We start from the raw sequence: 24779 nt of genomic DNA, 5'->3' as shown, positions 1-24779 counted from the left end.
CACGCTCTGTAGTCAGGAATGGACGAACTGTGATAATGAGAAATTGAATGTTTACAGATGGACAAACCCTGGACTAAGCGCACGAGGCCGTGCGATAGTCAGGCTGGCCGTGTCGGCGCCGGACACAGATGCTGCAATTATTATTGATGATTAATAGTACCAATCTTAATATTATGTTATCTGTATAAATCTGTACAGCGGAAGGTTTGTGATTCCTAAACGTAACACCCGACTAATGCGCAGAAAAAGAAAACTGTCAGTCAAGTGTGTCATGTCAAGTGTGAGCAGGCGGCTGCGAGGTTATCTTTGAGAGCGTGTTGAGTTTGGTGGAACGTTAAATTGTAGGAAAAGTGATTGTCAACCATCCAAGATATTATCTCCTTGCCCGTTAACCCACGCCAATGGAGATTCCACCCCTAGAGTTCCTTCTGATAGAGACCCAGTGCCTTTATGTTAAAAAAATAGTTTTAATTTAATATGACATTTGTCGATATGTCCCAACACTAACATTTTTGTAACTCGAGATAACCTTGTAGAGACGTCGTTAATACTCTAGCTTAATTTTAATAATTTCGAATTACTACTTATTGGTGTAATTTAACGCTGCATTTACACGAAATTAACATTTTTATTGGAAGCACTGTCGTCGAAAATATTGTTTGTAGGTCAGACGTGAATTATTTCTTGTCCGCCAATATTTAGCTCTCTTTGATCGCTACTACAAAGTTATGTCGTTACTTTTGATGGCAGCTGTCATTCTAATCAAGCTATATTGGATAGACTATACTTCGTCAGGTTGAGCCCTGAGGTTGATGGACTTTAGCATTTTAGGTTCTCCATTCAGTTTCTATGCTCTAAACATCCATATGAACACGACCTTTAGATAAATTAGTTACGGCCGAATACTGAAACGCCATTTAAATATTTGACGGCTTCTCAAATAGTTAAGCAGCTCCTAAACTTACATTTCGCATACTCAAAACAATATCTGAGCAGTTCTCAATTTTTAAGCACCTCTCAAATTAAGTTGCACTCAAACGCCACTTAAATGAATTTTCGCATACTGAAACGCCATTCAACGCTAAGCATTACTCAAACAACTGTCAAATCGTCTTAAGCAGCTGTTAAATTTGAGAGTGCTTGCGCGGTATCTTAAATCCTATTGTTATACCTAAAACGACCTAAATAGTGGTAAATAATGTGTGTCATCGTTATCATTTCTTTCGAGCCTCGAGGAAATACCTAGATCTAATCGCAGGAACGCAATAAGGCTGAACGCTATTGAAAAATATTATTATAATGACATGCAATTCCGAGCGAGGTTCCGCGTCTCTAAAGAAACGGTGTTGTTTCTGGATTCATAATTTGGAAGCTCTTTGAAACCCCTCACCAAATGCCATACAACCAGTGGACCAAATACTTATTATAACCCTACTGTTCTACGCAACGGGAAGTTATGAACGTGTATTAGGTGATATCTTCCACATCTAACAGCCAACTGTGCATCGTATAGTACACGAAGTAACAACCAAAATAGCTGCTATGAAATCGCTTTACATAAACATGCCTATTTCTGAGGATTAAGGGGACATCGCATAGCAGCATTTCCAAGAGTTGTTGATTTGTCAATTTGATGCTCTGTCAGTCAACAATGATAAATGTCAATTGTGGTTACGTTTCGGTCCACGATCGCCACTTAATAGATTTCAACAATAAAAAGTATCATATTTAAAATTATTTTTTTAATTAAATAAAAATGCAAGCATTATTATTTTTATATGATAAAACGAGATTTATATATAATAGAAACTAAAAATAAACTGTTCTATGTTAAGTTGATTGAGTATATTTCCATAAAAGACAATACATAACCAAACGATGCTGCGTGTAATGGATAAAAGACGTAAAGTTATCATTTGTGTAAATGAAAACATACTTTTTTTGGTAAATGTTGCCATTATGTAAACATTTGAGAGCTGCTTAGCTGATCACGGCTTCAAATCCGTTGAGTAGCGTTTGAGAAAATTGAAGGATACTTAAATTTAGGAGCCCGTCAGCTGAGTGACAGATTTGAGTAGTGTTTCAGTATTCGGCCGTTAGTCACATAAATTACAAGTTGCTCACGGCCGAATACTGAAACACTACTCAAATCTGTCACTCAGCTGACGGGCTCCTAAATTTAAGTATCCTTCAATTTTAAATGGTATTCTCAAACGCCACTCAACGGATTTGAAGCCGTGATCAGCTAAGCAGCTCTCAAATGTTTACATAATGGCAACATTTACCAAAAAAGTATGTTTTCATTTACACAAATGATAACTTTACGTTTTTTATCCATTACACGCAGCATCGTTTGGTTATGTATTAGGGTGGAGCGAAAATTTTTTTTTCAGATAACTGTAATGTAATAGTCAAAATTTTGTGCCTTTAGGGCTTAAATGAAGTCATGCAAAATATTAATCAATTCGGTTTAGAGTAACTGCCTCCGCATCGACACTGAATTTATAAAAAAAAGTTGGTTTTAGACCTTACTTAGGCGCCACATATATGTGCAATATTTAAATAAAAATACTATTTTTTTATCACAAATCGTTTACTGATATGCTATATTTTCAATGTAAAATACACAAAAAAGCCAGGCTTTGGGTTTATAATTTTAATAAGGGCGTGAGAGAGCGCGAGAAGAGAATTTTTCTGGCCCTTTTCGCAACTCGCGTCTTTGTCAGATAGTCTACTGGAAAAGCTCTGAAAACATGTGAGAAACTGCCTATCTATAAATTTGAACAAATTGAAGGACAAATGTGATCAGAAATGGCCAATTATCTGAGTACTGATCAGCAGAACTTGCATAAAATTGCTTCGGCGGTAATTAGGCGTATTCTCACAAAATCTCGCAATAATTTCTCCTGGTGAATTGTAACATGCCCGTTAGATCACACGAGCGTACCGAATACTACGTTTTTATTGTAGAAACTTAAAATCCAATAGAAATTTTGATACCTCTGGCTACTATTGTGGTTAAAGTCTATGTTTCTTCCTGGTTTTTGATTAAGACAAAACCATCATGCAAAGATGGCACCCGTCATCTGTTTAAAATTATTATGGCCTCGAGAGGCCTGCCAGATACCCTATGAAAGATTAAAGAACTAGTTACCCGGAGAAAAAGCTATTACGAGTATCCTGATAGCAGTCTTCTTACGATGTCAGAGAGCTGGCCGCTCGTCGCATACTAAAGTCACACAGTACGAGTCACCCTTCAATACCTAAAATTTTTTAAGTACCAGTGATACACTTTAATCCTATTTTATATATTTATTTAATTTACTTAACCAAACAGCCGCTTTTGGGATATTTATTTGACTAAGAAATTCAGCACATTGTCAAATCTGGTGGTGAGAGCAAACCTTTGTTTTAAGGCTTCTCTACCTCACTCAAGCTGTTGAGGGACCTGTGAAGATTACGATCAAAGATTCTATTTCTCACTGCATCCAGAAAGTTACTAATAAGGTGCAATAAAAGTCAAGTTGGAATCGCGAAACGTGATGCCTAAATTTTGATCAAAAAAGGATTTTCAAGCATAATAATTAAAGTAATTTATCTAATTCTTGTATGTATTTCTTGTTATATTACCTTAGTAAATATCTAATCTATAAATTATCTGTTATTTAATACCTTCTTACTTATAAATAGAGCGCAATATTTCACCTTAGACGACTTTCAACTTTAAATAAAATTTTAAAATTTTGAAGTCACTGCGGAGGCAGAAGATATTCATTAAATGGGATAAAAAATTACAGTTATTTATACTTTCATATAAGGCACAAATCCCCCCTTATTAGAACTTCGAAACTAAAAAAAAAATTTTTCCCATACAACCGTGCTCCACCCTATTATGTATTGTCTTTTATGGAAATATTACTCAATCAACTTAACATACAACAGTTTATTTTTAGTTTCTATTATACATAAATCTCGTTTTATCATATAAAAAAATTAATGCTTGCATTTTTATTTAATTAAAAAATAATTTTAAGGGTGATACTTTTTATTGTTGAAATCTATTAAGTGGCGATCGTGGACCGAAACGTAACCACAATTGACATTTATCATTGTTGACAGACAGAGCATCAAATTGACAAATCAACAACTCTTGGAAATGCTCTGTGGAAATGCTACTATGCGATGTCCCACAGATATGGATCTGTGCGATGTCCCCATATTATTCCTCAGAAATAAGCATGTTTATGTAAAGCGATTTCATAGCAGCTATTTTGGTTGTTACTTTGTGCACTATACGATGCACAGTTGGCTGTTCGATGTGGAAGATATCACCTAGTACACGTTCATAACTCCCCGTTGCGTAGAACAGTAGGGTTATAATATAATAAGTATTTGGTCCACTGGTTGTATGGCGTTTGGTGAGGGGTTTCAAAGAGCTTCCAAATTATGAATCCAGACACAACACCGTTTCTTTAGAGATGCGGAACCTCGCTCGGAATTGCATGTCATTATCTCAGAATACAGAACAAACCAGAAGGAGTGTTCGATAACATTTCTACGCGGCAACTTGTGTCCAAAATACTTCCCCTCCCGCGCCCCTCTACCCCCTTTAGTGTTACTAGCGCCGTGTGACACCCCCATTTTTGGGGTAAAATTATGTAATTTTTTAGAGATGTTAAACAAGTAAAAAATAAGTAAGTGAAATAAGTACACACGGCCACAGTGTTAACTATCCATTTCCGTTTTTGCTCTCGCTCTTATCAAATGGTGATTCTTTGCGATAGAACGAGACGACATGACTTTTGTCGGCCGTTTGGTGTAGTGGTTCAGAACGGACTACTATGCCGAGAGGTCCCGGGTTCGATTCCCGGCCGGGCAGAAATTGAAATGATGAATTTTAATTTCTGTGACGGGTCTGGGTGTGACTATGTATAATATTTATGTATTTAAAAAAAGTATATAAGTAGTATATCCGTTAAGCTAGCACCCATAACACAAGCATTAAGTTGCTTACTTTGGGGCTAGCTGGCGCTGTGTGAAATTGTCCAAAGATTTATTTATTATATTTATTATTTATGACTGGCCATAGGCATAGATAGTACCTACCTACCTATGAATTTAATTTTTACTCCGAAGTAACTAAGTGTAGATGATTATTTATTTCTATTAAATAGTGTAATATACTATATGTATGTAGGTATAATATGTTATTTAAAAGTCAATTACAAAAGTCGAATATAAATTTTAGAATGCCAAGTAAAACAAAAAAGAAACTTAAGGTTCTTTATTATGTAAACATATCGACAACAAAACATTTGTTTACGGCGCAGTAGTGCTTTTAGTTTAATGATAGATTGCCCGGTGCTTTGTCCTGCTGGAAGCTCTTCTGGAAGGACTGGTTTTTTGTTCTAAACGTCCTGCCAGAAGATTGTCGCAAGTCCTGCCCGCAGTACGCAATTTGTACGTTTTTGCTTGCTGGTCCTTCCAGCAGTACGGTGACCTTCAAATTTGAACTCATACTCACCAGAAGTAGTAAACACTTGGTTAGTGTTTATTAAATAAAAAGTCATGTCGTAGAATCATTTCGTTTAATCAGTCTTTTACTTTTCTTAATATATTATAAACTTGTTTATCTTCTTTTAACTTAACTAATAGGAACTATAATAAGGAACTTTAAATTAATTACTTTGGTACGTCACTTTGTATTAGAAATTACACCTATCACTTACAAATACACTACAAATTAAAAACAAAAACAAGAAATAAATTATAAATGTTTGATTAGGCTGGAATACTACACATTAATTATAATATTATCCCCAAAATGTTGCCGACTCCAGGCCCGGCGCGTCAAAATGTGTCGCGCGAGCGCGAACGCGCTGCCCCCGTGTATACTCGTGCGCCATCGGGCTCTGGCTAACGGTTAGTCGCGTTTTTCGATCTTGGGCACTATTGGGTGAAAGAGAAAGAAACACTCTATTTTTTCGTGTAAATTTGAACTTTGTACAATGTATACTTACGAAACTGTGATCTTTTAATTTTTCGTCCTACCGGAAGTACTTTAAGTCCTGCTTGCAGGACTCCGGGCAATCTATCATTAACTTTTCTTGGAGTCAAAAACAGAATCCAAATCAAAAACATCACCAATACTTGAATTTGATTGCGAGGCAACTCTGGCTGTGTATCCTGAAAGAAAATCAGAGTAAGTATGTAAGCAATAATTAATTACTTAAAATTATTATTAAATATACAAATATTGCTGCTGCTGATCTGTTGATACCAATGCCTTACTTTTGAATAAATGGGAAAGTATGAAATTCACGATAGTAATTTATTATCTCCTCATTATTAGGGAATAATATTATAAATTAATTCAATATATTAAAATCAAATCAAAATCAAAAATATTTATTCAGTTTAGACCACAAGTGGCACTTATAATTTAATTAACCAGGTTGTCATGTCATGGATGAAATTACACTAAAAACTAATTAAAACAAAAAGGATGGGGAAAATATTCCATTATTCTGTGGTAACGCTAACAAAATTAACGCGTGAATTTTTTATAGACAAATGTAATTCAATATAAAAAAGTAGGGTAAAATATTCCGTTGACCTGTGGCAACACTTACAAAATACAACCGTGATTTTTTTTGAAAATTATTATTTAATTAAAATGAATTGGAAATGTGCTACTTACGGATAAAACATGATCCCATGCACTTTCTTCGTAATTCCAGTAGCATTCTTACATGTTGGAACGGCACAAGACGGCATAATTTAATTATAAAGTGTCAATCTGACGGATATGTAAACAATGCGCGCGCCGGCCATTGACTAATTGCTCTAAAGTCAAATTAGTGCGATTTGGAGTAATTTATATGAATACACATTTACGCCCGTTGACGGTTTCTGGTTTGTTCTGTATTCTGAGTTTTTATTGTTGAAATCTATTAAGTGGCGATCGTGGACCGAAACGTAACCACAATTGACATTTATCATTGTTGACAGACAGAGCATCAAATTGACAAATCAACAACTCTTGGAAATGCTCTGTGGAAATGCTACTATGCGATGTCCCACAGATATGGATCTGTGCGATGTCCCCATATTATTCCTCAGAAATAAGCATGTTTATGTAAAGCGATTTCATAGCAGCTATTTTGGTTGTTACTTTGTGCACTATACGATGCACAGTTGGCTGTTCGATGTGGAAGATATCACCTAGTACACGTTCATAACTCCCCGTTGCGTAGAACAGTAGGGTTATAATATAATAAGTATTTGGTCCACTGGTTGTATGGCGTTTGGTGAGGGGTTTCAAAGAGCTTCCAAATTATGAATCCAGACACAACACCGTTTCTTTAGAGATGCGGAACCTCGCTCGGAATTGCATGTCATTATCTCAGAATACAGAACAAACCAGAAGGAGTGTTCGATAACATTTCTACGCGGCAACTTGTGTCCAAAATACTTCCCCTCCCGCGCCCCTCTACCCCCTTTAGTGTTACTAGCGCCGTGTGACACCCCCATTTTTGGGGTAAAATTATGTAATTTTTTAAAGAGATGTTAAACAAGTAAAAAATAAGTAAGTGAAATAAGTACACACGGCCAGTGTTAACTATCCATTTCCGTTTTTGCTCTCGCTCTTATCAAATGGTGATTCTTTGCGATAGAACGAGACGACATAACTGGCCATAGGCATAGATAGTACCTACCTACCTATGAATTTAATTTTTACTCCGAAGTAACTAAGTGTAAGATGATTATTTATTTCTATTAAATAGTGTAATATATGTACTATATTTTATGTAGGTATAATATGTTATTTAAAAGTCAATTACAAAAGTCGAATATAAATTTTAGAATGCCAAGTAAAACAAAAAAGAAACTTAAGGTTCTTTATTATGTAAACATATCGACAACAAAACATTTGTTTACGGCGCAGTAGTGCTTTTAGTTTAACTTTTCTTGGAGTCAAAAACAGAATCCAAATCAAAAACATCACCAATACTTAAATTTGATTGCGAGGCAACTCTGGCTGTGTATCCTGAAAAAAAATCAGAGTATAGCCTGACCAGGAACATAAAAACCCTCGCCATGTTGCGGAAAACTAATGGTACTAATTTCTTTTAATGGCAACAGTAACTGAAAACTTCATTGACATGTCACCTTGCATGTCAGTCTATTGCTGTCAAAGTGTAAACAAACTTTATTTTAAATGTGCGCAATTGATTTTGTGAATTAAATTGCTAAAATCTTTTTATAGTCGTGAAAGAAAAGTGGTTCACAATGTGTTAAAGTATTTATCGAAGAGAAATACTAAGGGTTCGGACAATATTTTCATTGAATAATGTTTCCGACAAAGGTTGTCAAATTGACTGACATGTTTATCGTATAGTACAGTCCACTATGAAAATTAGCTGTGGTTTGTTTCAAATACCTATTTTAAAGTTTTTTGTCACTTTCTGAGTGTTGAATTTTATGGAATTGGGAAAGAAGTACCGAGTTTGAAGCGTTCATGAGCAGACATTGCAGTTGAATATTCAAGTTCTGAATTTGATTATTGATGAATAATAAAATAAATCATACTAACTCGATTGATGGTTTCATTTAATTTATTTAAACCAGGTTACCTATAATAATATGTTTTCGTTAATTTATGAAAATATCAAATTAGCCCGTAATCCTGAATCCTGATACATAAAGTTAGCCTATTAATTTAACACAGGTACGACTGTACTCAGTGTTGCACTATCAAATGCAATTGACGCGCCTCTATGCCAGGGTTTTTATGTTCCTGGTCAGGCTATAAGTATGTAAGCAATAATTAATTACTTAAAATTATTATTAAATATACAAATATTGCTGCTGCTGATCTGTTGATACCAATGCCTTACTTTTGAATAAATGGGAAAGTATGAAATTCACGATAGTAATTTATTATCTCCTCATTATTAGGGAGTAATATTATAAATTAATTCAATATATTGAAATCAAATCAAAATCAAAAATATTTATTCAGTTTAGACCACAAGTGGCACTTATAATTTAATTAATCAGGTTGTCATGTCATGGATGAAATTACACTAAAAACTAATTAAAACAAAAAGGATGGGGAAAATATTCCATTATTCTGTGGTAACGCTAACAAAATTAACGCGTGAATTTTTTATAAGTAGACAAATGTAATCTATATATATAAAAGAAAGTCGTGTTAGTTACTCCACTTATAACTCAAGAACGGCTGAACCGATTTAGCTGAAAATTGTCAGGGAGGTAGTTTAGAGCCAGGAGAAGGACATAGGATACTTTTTATCCCGTTCGAAATTAAAAAAAAGTCTGCTTATTTATTGCCATTAAGGCGGAACAAAGTTCGCCGGGTCAGCTAGTTCAATATAAAAAAGTAGGGTAAAATATTCCGTTGACCTGTGGCAACACTTACAAAATACAACCGTGATTTTTTTTGAAAATTATTATTTAATTAAAATGAATTGGAAATGTGCTACTTACGGATAAAACATGATCCCATGCACTTTCTTCGTAATTCCAGTAGCATTCTTACATGTTGGAACGGCACAAGACGGCATAATTTAATTATAAAGTGTCAATCTGACGGATATGTAAACAATGCGCGCGCCGGCCATTGACTGATTGCTCTAAAGTCAAAGTAGTGCGATTTGGAGTACTTTATATGAATACACATTTACGCCCGTTGACGGTTTCTGGTTTGTTCCGTATTCTGAGGTCATTATAATATTTTTCAATAGCGTTCAGCATTATTGCGTTCCTGCGATTAGATCTAGGTATTTCCTCGAGCCTCGAAAGAAATGATAACGATGACACACATTATTTACCACTATTTAGGTCGATTTAGGTATAAGAATAGGATTTAAGATACCGCGCAAGCACTCTCAAATTTAACAGCTGCTTAAGACGATTTGACAGTTGTTTGAGTAATGCTTAGCGTTGAATGGCGTTTCAGTATGCGAAAATTCATTTAAGTGGCGTTTGAGTGCAACTTAATTTGAGAGGTGCTTAAAAATTGAGAACTGCTCAGATATTGTTTTGAGTATGCGAAATGTAAGTTTAGGAGCTGCTTAACTATTTGAGAAGCCGTCAAATATTTAAATGGCGTTTCAGTATTCGGCCGTCAGACTCAGGATATTGCAATTGCGCCTAATTTGAAAGGTTTTGCTAACTGCGTCCATCGGCAGTAACATTCGTTGCGTGATAATATGTCATGATAATTTAGGGAAACTTTTTCCTATCAGGTTAGATATTGAGGTCACTGACATGGCATCTGAAATATAGAGCATTTTGCATCTTATGTATTTTAAGTTACCGGCTATTTTACAATATTAAACTACTATTATTTTGTCCACAGTTCGTCAGCAAGTGAGCTGATCTCCAGACGGGGCGTCTTCTCTCGAAGGCAATATGGATCCGTTGAACAGGTATGTACTTGAATCCATTCCATTAATAAGAATTCAAACATTGGCTGTTATTGGACGTTACAATATGTGTTACTTTAATTAGTCAGATAAGTCTCTACAAGAGTCTTATACCTTTTATACCTTTACCAAATAACAAAATAGAATTCTATTACGTAAAATCGTAGGTAGTAAGGGAGTGTCAATAAAACTAAACTACCCTAATTACGGCCAGTTATAAGATGTTTTTGGTAGCATAGGTATCAATTAATGAATTCATTCATGTATTGTAGACATAATATTGTGCATTGTTAAATACATATGCAATCGCGAACTAATTCGCGTTATCTAAGCAGCTGAAGACGCTGAAGTAAAGCGGTTCAGCCACTTTTCCAGCGCATGCTACCGAAATGCCGCGTACATTCATGAATTTTAAACAGTTAAACGTAGAATGCTGAGACGCGTATAAATAGTGAAAGAAAGAGCGAAATGCTCTTGACAAATACTGACGGTTTGAATTGTTGGCGGCGCAGAATCAGCGATTCTTAAGTTATTGCATCTGGCAGGCTTATTGAAATTTTTATTGAATATCTCGGAGATATGACACTCGGAGCTTAAGCCTTATTGGCTTTTTAAAGGAGATATAAACTTTTTGAAATATGCTTAGCCATCGACTTGTCGCATATCTTTCAACTGTATCTGCTGATATTTGGATCTTCAGGATAATAACTCTCTAAATACGGACTCGAAGATAATATTCAGTTAAATTAGATGTCTCTAACTACAGTTCAAGAAATTATGTTAAAAACTATATTTAAGTTTCTAAAGGACATTAGATCCTAACATTCTAACACATTGCTTCCGCGAATTTCAACTTTTGTTATGTTAACAATACAAAGTACAATTCGTATTATTCCGCACTCAACCCCACCGGCATCCCGCGTAATTGGCATTTCAATGAATCGTTTTATTTGATACATTCCATCTGATTGCTTCTCCTAACCTGACATTTGATATTTTATTGTTATACGTTTTCGATACAATGCCAATAAAATCAGGGCCTAAATTGTGTGTTCTCCAGCCAATACAATTTTAGGCTTTGTAGACAGAAATGGTCCGGTAGTGGTCGGTGGCATAGGAAATGCTGAAGTGGAATAAGAGTGACAAAACCAGGTCGACTATTCATGTTACTGACCTATCAGCTTAGGCGGCCGAATCAGGCCAGTACTATGTCATCCAAGGTTTTACTTAGGTACGTTTAAGTGCTAATTCTAAGGCGCTAAACAAACTAGCAACGTTGAGTTAGTAAACTACATTATGATAAGGAAAAGTAGAGTTTGAGGTTACAGCAACTTTTAACAGAAGACAGTAGAATAGCGTTGCTACAAATGTTCGGTAGTAGATTCCTAAAAGACACCATTGAGGTGAAGTTCATGAGTCCATTTTGACTTCAAATTAATATTAATATAAACAGTTGCCCGTTGTGCAAATTAATCTCTATTTGGTCAACTGGCAATGCTTATAACACGTATTTTAGGTAGGTTATTGCTACTCGTACCTGCCGACCGATGTTTTCTGTAAATGCTCTCTTTTTGTTTTAAGTGTTGTTAGCAAGATGGCCTCAGAAGTTTGTGACTCTTATTGCAAAAATATATCTTGAGACGTTTCTCTCTAATAGCATTTCGAGTTCCTCCCCCAGTCTTAATAACGCGGACCGTAAATTCTCGCCACAGCACAAATGCAATTTTTCTTTGCGAGGCTCTGGTGGCAATTCATTTGAAAACCAAAACAGCTCAACAACAAAAACTTTTTGCTGGTGGCATGGTTTCATAAAGCGCGTGTTTTATGGCAGTACTAGTTTAAAACGGTTTAGAAACTTTTAAGTAGGTATCGGGACGTAGGTACCTACATTTACCTCATAGCCACTAAATGAAACAACGACTGAAATTTCTGTAAGTAATGTATGGACGATGATACGATATTATGGATAACACTATCTTCAGCAGTGGTAATAGTAGGTACCTTTTTTCAACCAAAATATTCATAAAATCAAATGTTCTAATAACTGTTTAGTAAATTAATAATTTTACATACAGTTGTCATGCATCAGTCACGTACTCGATTAGACTAATATTCGCTAAACTCAAAAGTGCTGTTTTATGTTCAACGTAAATATAAAACTTTATAAGTTAATTTATTAATCCTCTTTGATAAAGAATGAAAGAATAAAACAGCAAAATAACAAAATACACTAACGAACGAAACAAGTCAGGCAGCGAAAAATATCACGAACGTAAAATTTACATAGATTCTTTTAATTAACCCTTTGTTTCGCGAGGGACGTTGAGTAGTCGGTTTAAAACGTACTGCGATTAATTAGTATAGCTTTACAAATACTTATTCCGCTGTCTGATACTACTACTAATGAACCATTTTATATTGAGGTACCATTTTGAATTCGGAAATATTTTATTTAAAGCAAATTGCTAACTACGGAATTTAAAACAATTTAAATGGTTCAAACCAAAGTGGTTCAACGCTATATTAATACAAACGTGGTATTCTTTCTCGTTCGTTTGTTCGTTCGTTGCAGCCGAAAGACGTCCACTGCTGGACAAAGGCCTCAGATCAGACGTATTCTTTCTCACATGTTTAAAACTTTATTGCACACAATAACAGATGATGATGATGATCCATCCGACCGATTTCGGCCATGGCGACCACTCCGACTCCAACAATAACAGAGTACAAACAGCGAACTTAATACCTTATGGTTATGGCATTATTTTTCAGTTAACCTTATCTTACTTATGGCTTCCTTAGTTATCTATCCATGCCATAACCTGTTTGATTGCCTAGCAGGCTCTTAAATGTTCAATATTAGCTCGCGTCTGATGTTCTAACACTAACAGGCGACTCCAGCAATTTTATTATTTCGAGAAGATGCCAATTGGAGTGTTGTCTATTTAACTGTGTTTACAGCATTACACTTAACAGTGTTGCTTTCTTCTTATTAGATTGGTAGTTCTACTTTATTAGCAAATGAAGCAGGTGGTCGTAGGTGGCAATAGCAAAGACCCATCAACAACTTGATAGTCATTGTCCATTGTATCGATGAAATTGCTATTGTGCGAGTATATTTACGAGTTAGGTATTCGTAGTTCCATCGAATCATTTGGAGTTTTTTTTTTACTTGCTACGCTTATTCGTGAATATTGCATGATGTAGCAAAATTAAAAACTTAAACAATAAGAGCCTAAGTAAGTACATAGGTAAGTTAACATCATATCTAGACGGTTAGAATGTTTTTTTACTATTGATTAAAGTCCAAGCTTTTTTTAAACTTAGAAATTGCCTACCCCAAAATATAACTACTTAATAGTCTATACAAATAAAGAAAATTTGACTTTGATTTTGACTTTGAACTAACGCCCACTGTTTTCATACTAGTGAAAGGCGAAATAACGTGATGTATAGTAAGTACATAATAGATTTAATTAAAATAGTCTGCTAAATATGTACTACATCAATTAATTACAAGCATGTGTTAACTGCACTCATAAAATACAATTACGAAGTTGCCGTACATAGTCGCAATACTACATAATAATTTCATGTAGGTAGGTTACTCTTTAGCCACTCCTCTAATATGAGATCTTTTGCGAAGAACACTTAGTATTTATAAGATCTCATTCAGCCTGATTAGATGTTTTGTTCGTTTTAGCTAAGTGTTAAGTGTAGGTATAAAATTTTACTTCTCTACACAGAAAGTCAATAACATTAAATAGCTTCGTGAATGTAATTGAAATCTATTTAAGTATTTTAATCTCGATAATTACCAAAGAAAACAGTAATGGTTTGGTTTTACTTTATGAAACGAATCGCTTGCTAAGTACCTTTTGTTACACCATACATTTACAAACTATTGAACTAATCCGTTATTAACTGCCGACATTTCACATTAAGGCTGAGTTGCACCACCTAACATTTTTTTTTAATTAATAACGATAACCGGAGTTTTTTGTATGGAGTTTGACAAATTTTTGACGTAAAAGTTAAAGTAAGATGGTGCAACCCAGCCTAAGTTGTTTTCAATAACTTTATCACATGTTAAGAGAGTCTTCCTCAAAAATACCTCATATACTATAATATCTACTCGCTCTTCGCAATATCATGATATGAGTTACATGAGTTAACTTGGGTCTGAATTATAGAGCAATATGGCGCCAGTTCCTTCGAAGTTGCCAGTGCAAAACAGCTCGTAGAGTTGAATATTTATGTGCGCATCCTGCGAATAATTATGCCACTTTATTAGTCGATAGAAAACAGAAGGGAGCGAGTTTTAAATCTGTTAGACTGATCGCGTGATATAGGTACCTACGTAGTTCTTTTGTTTTTTATAAAATCGTATTATCTAAAATATGCCTAAAAAGCTCTACCATTGATTACTTAATTGCGTTGCGTGCTGTAAAACGTCGACATTACAAAAAATACAGTGAAATTCGATCAATTCTTACTTTTATGACCTTATTTATTACATAGGCTACATTTTAAAACTATATTCTAGATAAAAATGACACGAATGATAGTGCCAATAAGTTTTAAAATATAGTACAAAAAAGTTTTAGAGCTTTAGAGTAGGCGCACACCGTTGATTTTTAGTTGGCCGATAGTTGTGCCCGATTTTAATTTGTATGAAGAATCGGCCAAATCGAATCGGCGTAGTGTGCGCACTCCTATACATGCCCATACTGATCAACTGCCCGACTAAACTATCGGCCGACGAAAAATCAACGGTGTGCGCCTACTCTTAGTTATTGAGATGAATAATTATGCACTGCATCCAATGAAACAATAGACAATCAACAAACAATACGTAAGGCTGTATCGGGACTGCTTCTAGTATTAATTACTTCCCAGAGCTCCATCGCTCATAGGTATTGAACGCGTTGGCAATAAACGATGAATCAGCGAAAATGGACGTAAGCGAATACACCTGAAGTAAATGCAGTTAAATCAGTATTTGGTAACATAGTTATAATTCCGCTTCCATTGCGAATTTTCCAGCCCATAACCCCTGCTTGTAATGTGAACGTTTACGTTATGTTTGGTTATAATGACTCTACATCGATTCTTCAGCTGGCAGCAGAATTTCCCTTCAACATTGCCTGATGATCAAATACTACACAATGCTCTCTAGTTCATCAAGCTTCGTTAACGACATTTCCATTGCGATTCACTGTCAAGCATTGATTTCTCACCTGATGTATAAGTAAGTTGCTATAACGTTGATTTGAACTTAGCTTACTGCTTTAAATTATATTGTGTTGTGTACACTACACAGTATACATAGCTCCCTAACTCGATAACAGACATACGATACTATTATCACGAAGGTGTTCTAGTCCTAACATATGTACAGTATACCGTACACACTATTATTGATTCAGGTATCGAACGTAAAAATTGCACATTTTCTTGTAATTTCACGTCTTTTGCGATAAACAGAAAAGAGAGTGTACAAACACGAAGGTGTTTTAAAAACATTTCATCAGCACCATTCAGACTTTCCTTGAATGAAAGCCTTAAGGCTTTACCTTAAGGTTTAAAATGACTTTCTACAAATCTGCGATTACAGATGCTAAGCCCAGTTAAGTCGCTAAGACATTACCGATCAAGCTAATCCCTCCTCACAATAATAATTCGCAGAAAAGCGGATATTGAATACATAAATAATGCGGCCATTGAATCCTCTTAGGGTTTCCCGCGTGAATACAACTCGCAATGGCTTTTTAAAACGTAGTGCTGTAAATACGTCACATAGTTAGATAGTTTTTAAGCATTTAAACATTATACATATGAGTCAGGTAAAACAGCAAGTATTTTATTTGTATTGATTGCATGATAATGTCTTGATTCCTTTAATATTTTACGCTTCAAATTCCTTCAGTCAGCGGACCGAACGTGAGTCAGGCATAGATTAGTTTTTGACCTTTAGTTGTAAGTTCAAGGATTGTTTGCATGCGTGTAAATAATGTAGTTGTATCCAAAGTTCGAAATTGAGGTAAAAGTAGTTTAGTCTCTCAATCGAACCCAGTATTTAACTTAAGGTTACGTTAGTCCACTTACTCGATACATACAAATTTACTATTATTAGAAAAAATACACGGCTCTTATTTTCAAGCCTTATTCGTTCGTATTTTTAACTAAAAAATAAATAGGTAAATCAGATTAATTGAGGTGGGGCTTAATTTATTTTCTATTTAGTATAAGTTTTACTTCATCGATATAGACAATGTAACTACAGCACCGTTAAAAGCATCGTGATGCTACACTACAAAACAACACGCAAACAATCTCCTTAAAAGTCTGCTGCAAGAAAGAGTGAGTTGTTAGTTAAGTACTCTTCAATGTAACTTGATTAAACTTGACCTTTTCCAAGAGAAATCTTTCGCTATCCGCAGTTTGAGTGGCGAATATAAGTAGGTACTCAATTTATCAAGGTAATAAAGTTTGGGAACTCAGTGTTTAGTAAAGAAGGAAGTCCTTTCTATTGAACATCAAAGTCAAAGTCAAAGTCAAAATTTCTTTAGTTGTTTAGACTAATAAATAGTTCTTACAAATCGTCATTTTTCTCTTAAGGAGCCTCTACATGTCTCATAATCTTTTTACCCTACTAGCGCTTCAAGGCAAGTGCTGAGAAGAAGCGCCCCAACAAACTCAGTCACCACTGTCTGCCGGTTAATATAAATTAATAGAAAAAGCAGTAGTAGGTACATTTGATTCAGGAGCAGTTCACTGAATTTACCACGCATTCTTGTATGGTGTATCTTATAAGAATGGGTATACAAAATTGCGTGGTATATTAAACAAGGTAGTAACGTGCTAATATCTAGACTTCATCATCGTCATCACCATTTCAGCCACTGGTAAACACGTTAATGACTAACACAATATAAACCACTGAACGGACTGCATTAAAAGGCACACAAATAAGTAGTTGGTATGACGTAGTAAGATAATATTTTGAAATTGGGGTCCAAAATTTAACGCGAGGTACCACGGCCAAATGCCAGTATCATATAGGTAATTATTATTATGAGTAGATTAGATACATTATTTACTAAGGAAGGAGTCAAGTGAATCTTGAACACATCTGACATTAAGATACGACGTTAACATGAACAATTAACGTTTACAATTTGCTATACCAGTAACCAAACTGCCAGGGGTGTTTAGCAGCGCTAATTTGACAACGAATCGAATCAATCATCTTGCTTGACATAATGCCTAACAGAGCCCCTAATGATCGTAGAATTCTCACCAATATTATTAGGCTAACGTAAATTAAATTGCGCATTCATCTAGGTATGTATCGAGAGTTGTAATTTTTTCATTATAGTCAAGGATCGAGCTCGTGGAGTATTAGGGAAAAGTTATCTCCAGCTGAATTAAAAAAAATTATCCATAAAAAATACAACAAATATGACATATTTTTTTAAAATAAAAATATAGAGAAACTAAGTACCTACATAATAGTAATTCATAGAAACTGGTTTAACACATTGATATGGGCACAAAGTTAATCTTTTCCTCTTCTTTACGTCGCCTTAAGACAATTGCTTTTCTATTGAGTCACACATTTCCACATGTCCCCTATTTATAAGATAGATAGATAGATAGATAAAACGTTTATTTGCATAACAGAAACACACATTACAAACAGAAAGTACCAAAAGTAGGACAAAATAGTACCCTCAGGACAATATGACATGGTATGGTAAGACAGAAATAAAAAGAAAAAAAAAAATATAAGAATGGGATTTACCTATTTACTAGGAAAACAGCTATCCATAAGCCCCTTTTCTTAACAGTCTTTAGAACTATCCTCGCCACAAGTCACGATGACAACCTTCTTTGTGTGCCGATAAAGCTGAAGATGTGGGTCAGGTGTCAGGTAGGTATGTCCACGTATGTCCCTGACACCGTAGATCAGGGGTTCCCAAACTTATTTTGTCTACTGCCCACTTTGAGGATAAATTATTTTAGCGACCCCATGTATTGTGTAGTCGAGATTCGAGAGCTCAGTCGATAGCTAATGCCCGTTTTCACCATCAATCTTTATTTTTTTTTTTTAAATCCTGTTATGTGTTACCATAGGGGTCACTTAAAAATTAGGGATTGATGGTGAAAACGAGCATAAGAGTCCTCCTAGTAAATGAAATTACAAATCGCCCCCCAAGACTCTACACAACGCCCCAATATTTTTTTTAGGTCCTTAGGCCTACAGCGCCCACAAGGGGGTATTATCGCCCACTTTGGGAAAGGCTGCCGTAGATAAATATTGTTTGGGGAAAGATATTCCAAAGTACTTCCAATCCAATTTATTATATTTGGTGAGGATTGTTAAAAGGGGCCTTTTTTGTTTACCAAGTATATTTTGAAACTATTATGTGAGTTGTGTGTGACAAGAAGTGTGAGTGATTAGAAGTCATTTATTTAATTCAATTTGTTTTTACGTCTAAACCGTAAAACCAATATTGATATATGTAGTTTTTGATTAAAATTCATGTGGTTACATAGGCAGAAATACAAATTAATTTCGCAATGCATGAATTAATGGGACGCCTGAGAGTTTCCGTGACAGGCTGTAATCCATGAGGGCAAACTCATATTATGCAAGTATTTGATGTACTTATGGCAATTTTTATTATGCCAGGAACATGAACGATGCGAAAATAGATCCTACTGAATTTCACAAGTGTACTTGTCGTAATAAATTATTATAGTAACTACTTGTTTAACTTTATTACTTACTAGCGGCCGCCCGCGACTTCGTACGCGTGGATCCCGTTTTACCCCCTTCATCTATCTTACGCGGTTTAGATTTTTTCATACAAATGTTTTTTCCCGCTAACTCCCGTTCCCTTAAGAATTTTGCAATATCCTGTTGTAACTAAGCTTTAAGTTTACTAAGGTACCTGCATGCCAAATTTCAAGCGTCTATCTTACGTGGCTTAGATTTTTTCATACAAATGTTTTTTCTCGCTAATTCCCGTTCCCGTAGGAATTTTGCAATATCCTGTTATAACTAAGCTTTAAGTTTACTAAGGTACCTGCTTGCCAAATTTCAAGCGTCTAACTTAAGTGGTTTAGATTTTTCATACAAAAGGATTTTCCCGCTAATGTCCGTTCCCGTGGGAATTCCTAAGTATCCTATAACCTGCCCAGGAGTATGAAGAATAATTGTACCAAGTTTCGTTAAAATCCGTCGAGTAGTTTTTGTTTCTATAAGGAACATACAGACAGACAGACAGACAGACAAAAATTTTACTGATTGCATTTTTGGCATCAGTATCGATCACTAATCACCCCCTGATAGTTATTTTGAAAATATATTTCATGTACAGAATTGACCTCTCTACAGATTTATTATAAGTATAGATGGTATGGTATTTCCAGCTGCTTAACGTAATTTTCAGGAAAGTCGTATTATATTGTAGTCTGTTGCACCTTCAAACAACCCATATTAAGTAATAGCTTTCCACCCGCGGCTTCGCCCGCGTGGAATTTTGTCTGTCCCTGTTTCAAAAACCGGGATAAAAACTATCCTATGTCCCAAGTAGCATTCGGGGTTCTATATAGTATGTCTAGTCGTTCACATGTACTCCACAAGCTGTGTATGTCAGCTGTATACGAGCTGTATAGCTTGCTAAAATGCTTTTATAGAACCAGTTTGGGAACAAATTAGACAGCCTTAAGTTCACTATGGCTGTACATTAGCAGTATAATAGCATTATAATAGCAGTTTAAGTAGTAACATCGGACTTAAGGCTGACTTACGGCACTATATGGGACGCAGTGTGAACCATACAACGTACGTGAGTGTAATAAAGAGTAACAAGTGGCTAAATGCACAGCTTTCAAAGTTATAAAGTCCGACAAAAGTACTCCAATGCTACATAAAGTTCACGTGTGTCCTAAATTATTTCCACATTTTAATATTAGTTTGGTATTTGTACGTGAGTGCCAAGAGGTAAACAACTCGGGCGGATAATCATTTATGCAAATAATAACACGGGTTTTAAATACTTAATAATGTTAATGCCATTGGGAATGCAACTTTATCGTGAAATGTATACATATTTACAGCTAAAATATTTACGCGCCTCTGTAAAAACGCGATATTCATTTTAAAATATTTAAAACTGGCTGAGAGGAAATCTACAATTTTCAGTTTTTGATATTGTATTGGCATTATAATTATATTACGGTAATTAATTATAACATGAAACCAAAACTCAATCGCTCTATCTGCGAATTTTGTGATAAATCTGCATTAATTTTGGAGATTTATTTGGTAAATATTTTAGGTTATGTAGAACAAAATGGTGGAAATGAAATACGGCTATGTGAACTGTTAAAACTCCAATTTAATGCGGTGAGCGTATATTAGGTTCACATGTGTTCTGTTAGAATGCTGTTATCTATATGAAGTTCCAAATTTGTACCACTACAGCGCTAATGTCTATAAATTTATTCTAATGTGAACTTATGTACAGCTTTAAGATGTACCTAGTTCAGGTCAATTGTGTATCTTTAATTCTTTCAAATACTGAAATTTAAGAGATCCGCAATAAAAATTATTAATGTCCGTTAAATCGCCTAGCCCAGGTACTAATAGTCAAGTATGAATACCTAAAGCATCAGACGGTAGTGTTCCCGGTTTAAATTCGTTTATTATGCCTGACAATTTATTCAAAGCGGAATGAGGAATACGATTTTCAATAGCCCATGTTCTTATTTTTTTGCGAAAGGTTAAATAATTGTCCAAATCAAAATGGTATTCACTATCACTAGAACTGCAATCATCACACTCTGATATCTGTATATTTTGAAGGGAAATTTCAGGTTCAGGCATAATATTTTCCTCTGCATCATGTACAGAACCACCATGAACAACTAAAACAGGCTTGGGGAAATGTGTAATAGAATATCACATTCACATTCATGTTCAGCTTAAAGCAAATAAGAGTAGTACTTGTGGACAAATAAACTGCTATTGATGTTAATGGACAACACATATAGTCCTTTTAACAGCCTACAGTGCACATGCGAACCATTGAAACACTTTTGTACAGATAGTAAAAAAAGGTTATTTTAATTATCACAAACAAGTCCTACTACAGCTACTAGCTGTATAACAGTCCAAAACAAGTAAACATAACAGCCTTTGGCTTTATAAATGACCACGTGTGTTCTATTAAAATGCTAGCTATGCTATAACATCGTACAAGTAGGCCGTTAAACAGCGGTTGCCGTATCTCTACCCTCCTATAATGCTCTTAGTCAGACGGCTGACTAAAGGATAGTTGTTAGAGTATTGTAACACGAACAATCGTATAAAAGTATAACTCTACACTAGTCTACACTCCTATAAGTCCCTTAGACAGGTATAGGTGTAATTAATTGCAATAATACAGCTTATACATCACGAGTGAACTGTACTAATGCTTTAAGTACACATTGGAACTAAATGTGAACTCTTAAATGGAGTAAAATGCTACTTGGGTGTCCTTTCCCGGGACTCAAACTACATGCAAAATTTCATCAAAATTGGTTCAGTGATTTAGGCGTGAAAGCAAGACAGACAGACAGACAGAGTTACTTTCGCATTTATAATATTATTATAAGTATAGATGATTTTATTTGAAAGCTATTATAGCCAAATGAAATAATAGTAAGGATTTAATGATAGATCGCCCGGAGTCCTGCCAGCAGGACTTAAAGTACTTCCGGTAGGACGCAAAATTAAAAGATCACAGTTTCGTAAGTATACATTGTACAAATTTCAAATTTACACGAAAAAATAGAGTGTTTCTCTCTCTTTCACCCAATAGTGCCCAAGATCGAAAAACGCGACTAACCGTTAGTCGGAGCCCGATGGCGCACGAGTATACACGGGGGCAGCGCGTTCGCGCTCGCGCGACACATTTTGACGCGCCGGGCGTGGAGTCGGCAACATTTTGGCGATAATATTATAATGAATGTGAAGTATTCCAGCCTAATCAAACATTTATAATTTATTTCTTGTTTTTGTTTTTAATTTGTAGTGTATTTGTAAGTGATAGGTGTAATTTCTAATACAAAGTGACGTACCAAAGTAATTAATTTAAAGTTCCTTATTATAGTTCCTATTAGTTAAGTTGAAAGAAGATAAACAAGTTTATAATATATTAAGAAAAGTAAAATACTGGTTAAACAAAATGATTCTACGACATGACTTTTTATTTAATAAACACTAACCAAGTGTTTACTACTTCTGGTGAGGATGAGTTCAAATTTGAAGGTCACCGTACTGCTGGAAGGACCAGCAAGCAAACACGTACAAATTGCGTACTGCGGGCAGGACTTGCGATAATCTTCTGGCAGGACGTTTAGAACAAAAGACCAGTCCTTCCAGAAGAGCTTCCAGCAGGACAAAGCACCGGGCGATCTATCATTAAGGATAAACAACACGAATAAGGAGGTACTAAACAATCTCTGAAATAAGCTTCCTTACGTCCCTGTCAGGCGCACAATCTTTTGTGCCGTCAACTTCAGACCAAGCTGGCTCTAATGGCCATCCTGTTTACGATTTCACTTAAATACCACAAAAACATCCGCAGTTATTTGATAATTCACAGGACTCGGTGAGGGGAGTTAGCGATAACTCATACCTATTTTATTTCAGCTCGTTCACAGCTGTGGAGAAGTGTTTAAAACGGTTTTAAGACTCTATTTCATGAACAAAAAGATTAGGTACCCTCACAAACGAAATTTTTACGAGCTTATTTACGAGTTCACCATATTTTTTTATGTGGAACACAGAAGGTATTTGACAGCAATCACACCTGATGTTACTGAAATGCAGTCTAGGATGGATACCTGCCTGTAAGTGCCTATACACTCTTGCCTTGAAGAGGCCCGGATTACAGTGTGAATTGCTTAGGACTTTTAAAGATATAACGAGTATAGATTTGGCCAAAGCACAAAATTAAATATTTATATTCCTTAACGTTGCGAGCAATATAAGTAGGTTATTGAAAGTCACGGAAAAGTGTTCGTTTTCACACGCTTATGGCAGTAAGTTCGAAGCTCCGTATTGTCGATCTCACTCTGCATTCACATGTTTTCTGCATTTCAAATAATCTGTTTCGCATACAGGTATAGCAAATAGCGCGTGTTGTGTACATATTGTGTACTCTACAAATCCAGGGCACGTACGGTCGACTCTGATGTAACGCTTCAATATTGTAAAATGTAATACTCGTATGTGCAATTGTACATACCTACTCCGCTTTTGCAAAAGATAACACAATACCTTACATATTTTATTATTTCCACTTTTCATTGGTAAAATCCTTCGAATATGGAGTATCGTTACCTACTTACTATAATAGCGTTTGAGATAGATAAAGCCAATCTAAAAGTCACGTGGCGTTGAAGCTCCTTTTGCGTGAATCTAAGTTTTTTGGCCTTGACAGGTCCATCGAAGAGTCTAATAATAAGGAAAACGGCGACAATATTGCTATGTACCTACTATTTGCAATTGTTTTTCAAAACATTTATAGCACCGATCATTAAAAGTTCCAAATACAAAAACGTGTGCCACTTGTCTCATCGTAGTTTAATTTTGTAACTTATCCTCGCCTGAAAAAATAATTACAAACCTTCACAAGTCTTACAAGAAATCTTTAAGAGGTGCCTAAATCAAAGATACCGTTAAGCATGAGCAATTAGTGTCATTTACCGCCAAGGTGCCTTTTGCATGGAACAACGCGCACTTAATTGTGAGAGATTAGTGGGGCTTCGCGGGATCGACTGGGCCTTGCGACACAATATTAACTGCCACTGCAGTATAAAGTCTGCCATTTAAGTATTATTATTATAATATAAGAAAGTGATTTACATTTAATAATCACCATCATCCAATTCAACTGAACATAATGCAGATCTTGAGCGCTTTATACTTTGCACCATCCTGCTGAAGGTACTAATTACTCTCATTATGCTTGTCACGACGCAGTATCCAAATCGCCGTGTACGGTAGACAAATAATATGTCTTTCATGGACGAAAATACACCAATTGTTTCGGTCTCCAGTGGCCGTTTAGGGGTCGTTGTTCGATTAACGTGAAACAAATCTTTAAAAACTTCAGTTGATCCTTGATGCTATCAATTACTAATTTTGCGCAATTATCTTTTAATTATAGTCATTTCAACGAAGCGTCAAAAACCGGCTAATCATATCCATAGCTTGCAAAATTATTTTTTACATTAAAAGGACCCGGACGGAACGGACCA

The 24779-nt window shown here is 35.4% G+C and overlaps 1 protein-coding gene across 1 annotated transcript in view; it reads left to right on the top strand.

Annotated features, from left to right (window-relative positions):
* Positions 1–24779, top strand: part of LOC135078295 (GTPase-activating Rap/Ran-GAP domain-like protein 3) — a 122817-nt gene that overhangs the window by 55034 nt on the left and 43004 nt on the right. The window contains exon 2 of the mRNA XM_063972894.1: positions 10388–10457. Coding sequence (XP_063828964.1) covers positions 10388–10457 — 70 coding nt within the window. The remainder of the gene's footprint in view (positions 1–10387; positions 10458–24779) is intronic.

This window comes from Ostrinia nubilalis, chromosome 2 (genome assembly GCF_963855985.1).
Source record: "Ostrinia nubilalis chromosome 2, ilOstNubi1.1, whole genome shotgun sequence".
NCBI classification, from domain to species: domain Eukaryota; kingdom Metazoa; phylum Arthropoda; class Insecta; order Lepidoptera; family Crambidae; genus Ostrinia; species Ostrinia nubilalis.
Note: the sequence above shows the minus strand (reverse complement) of the source record. Positions and strands in the feature narration are given on the sequence as shown.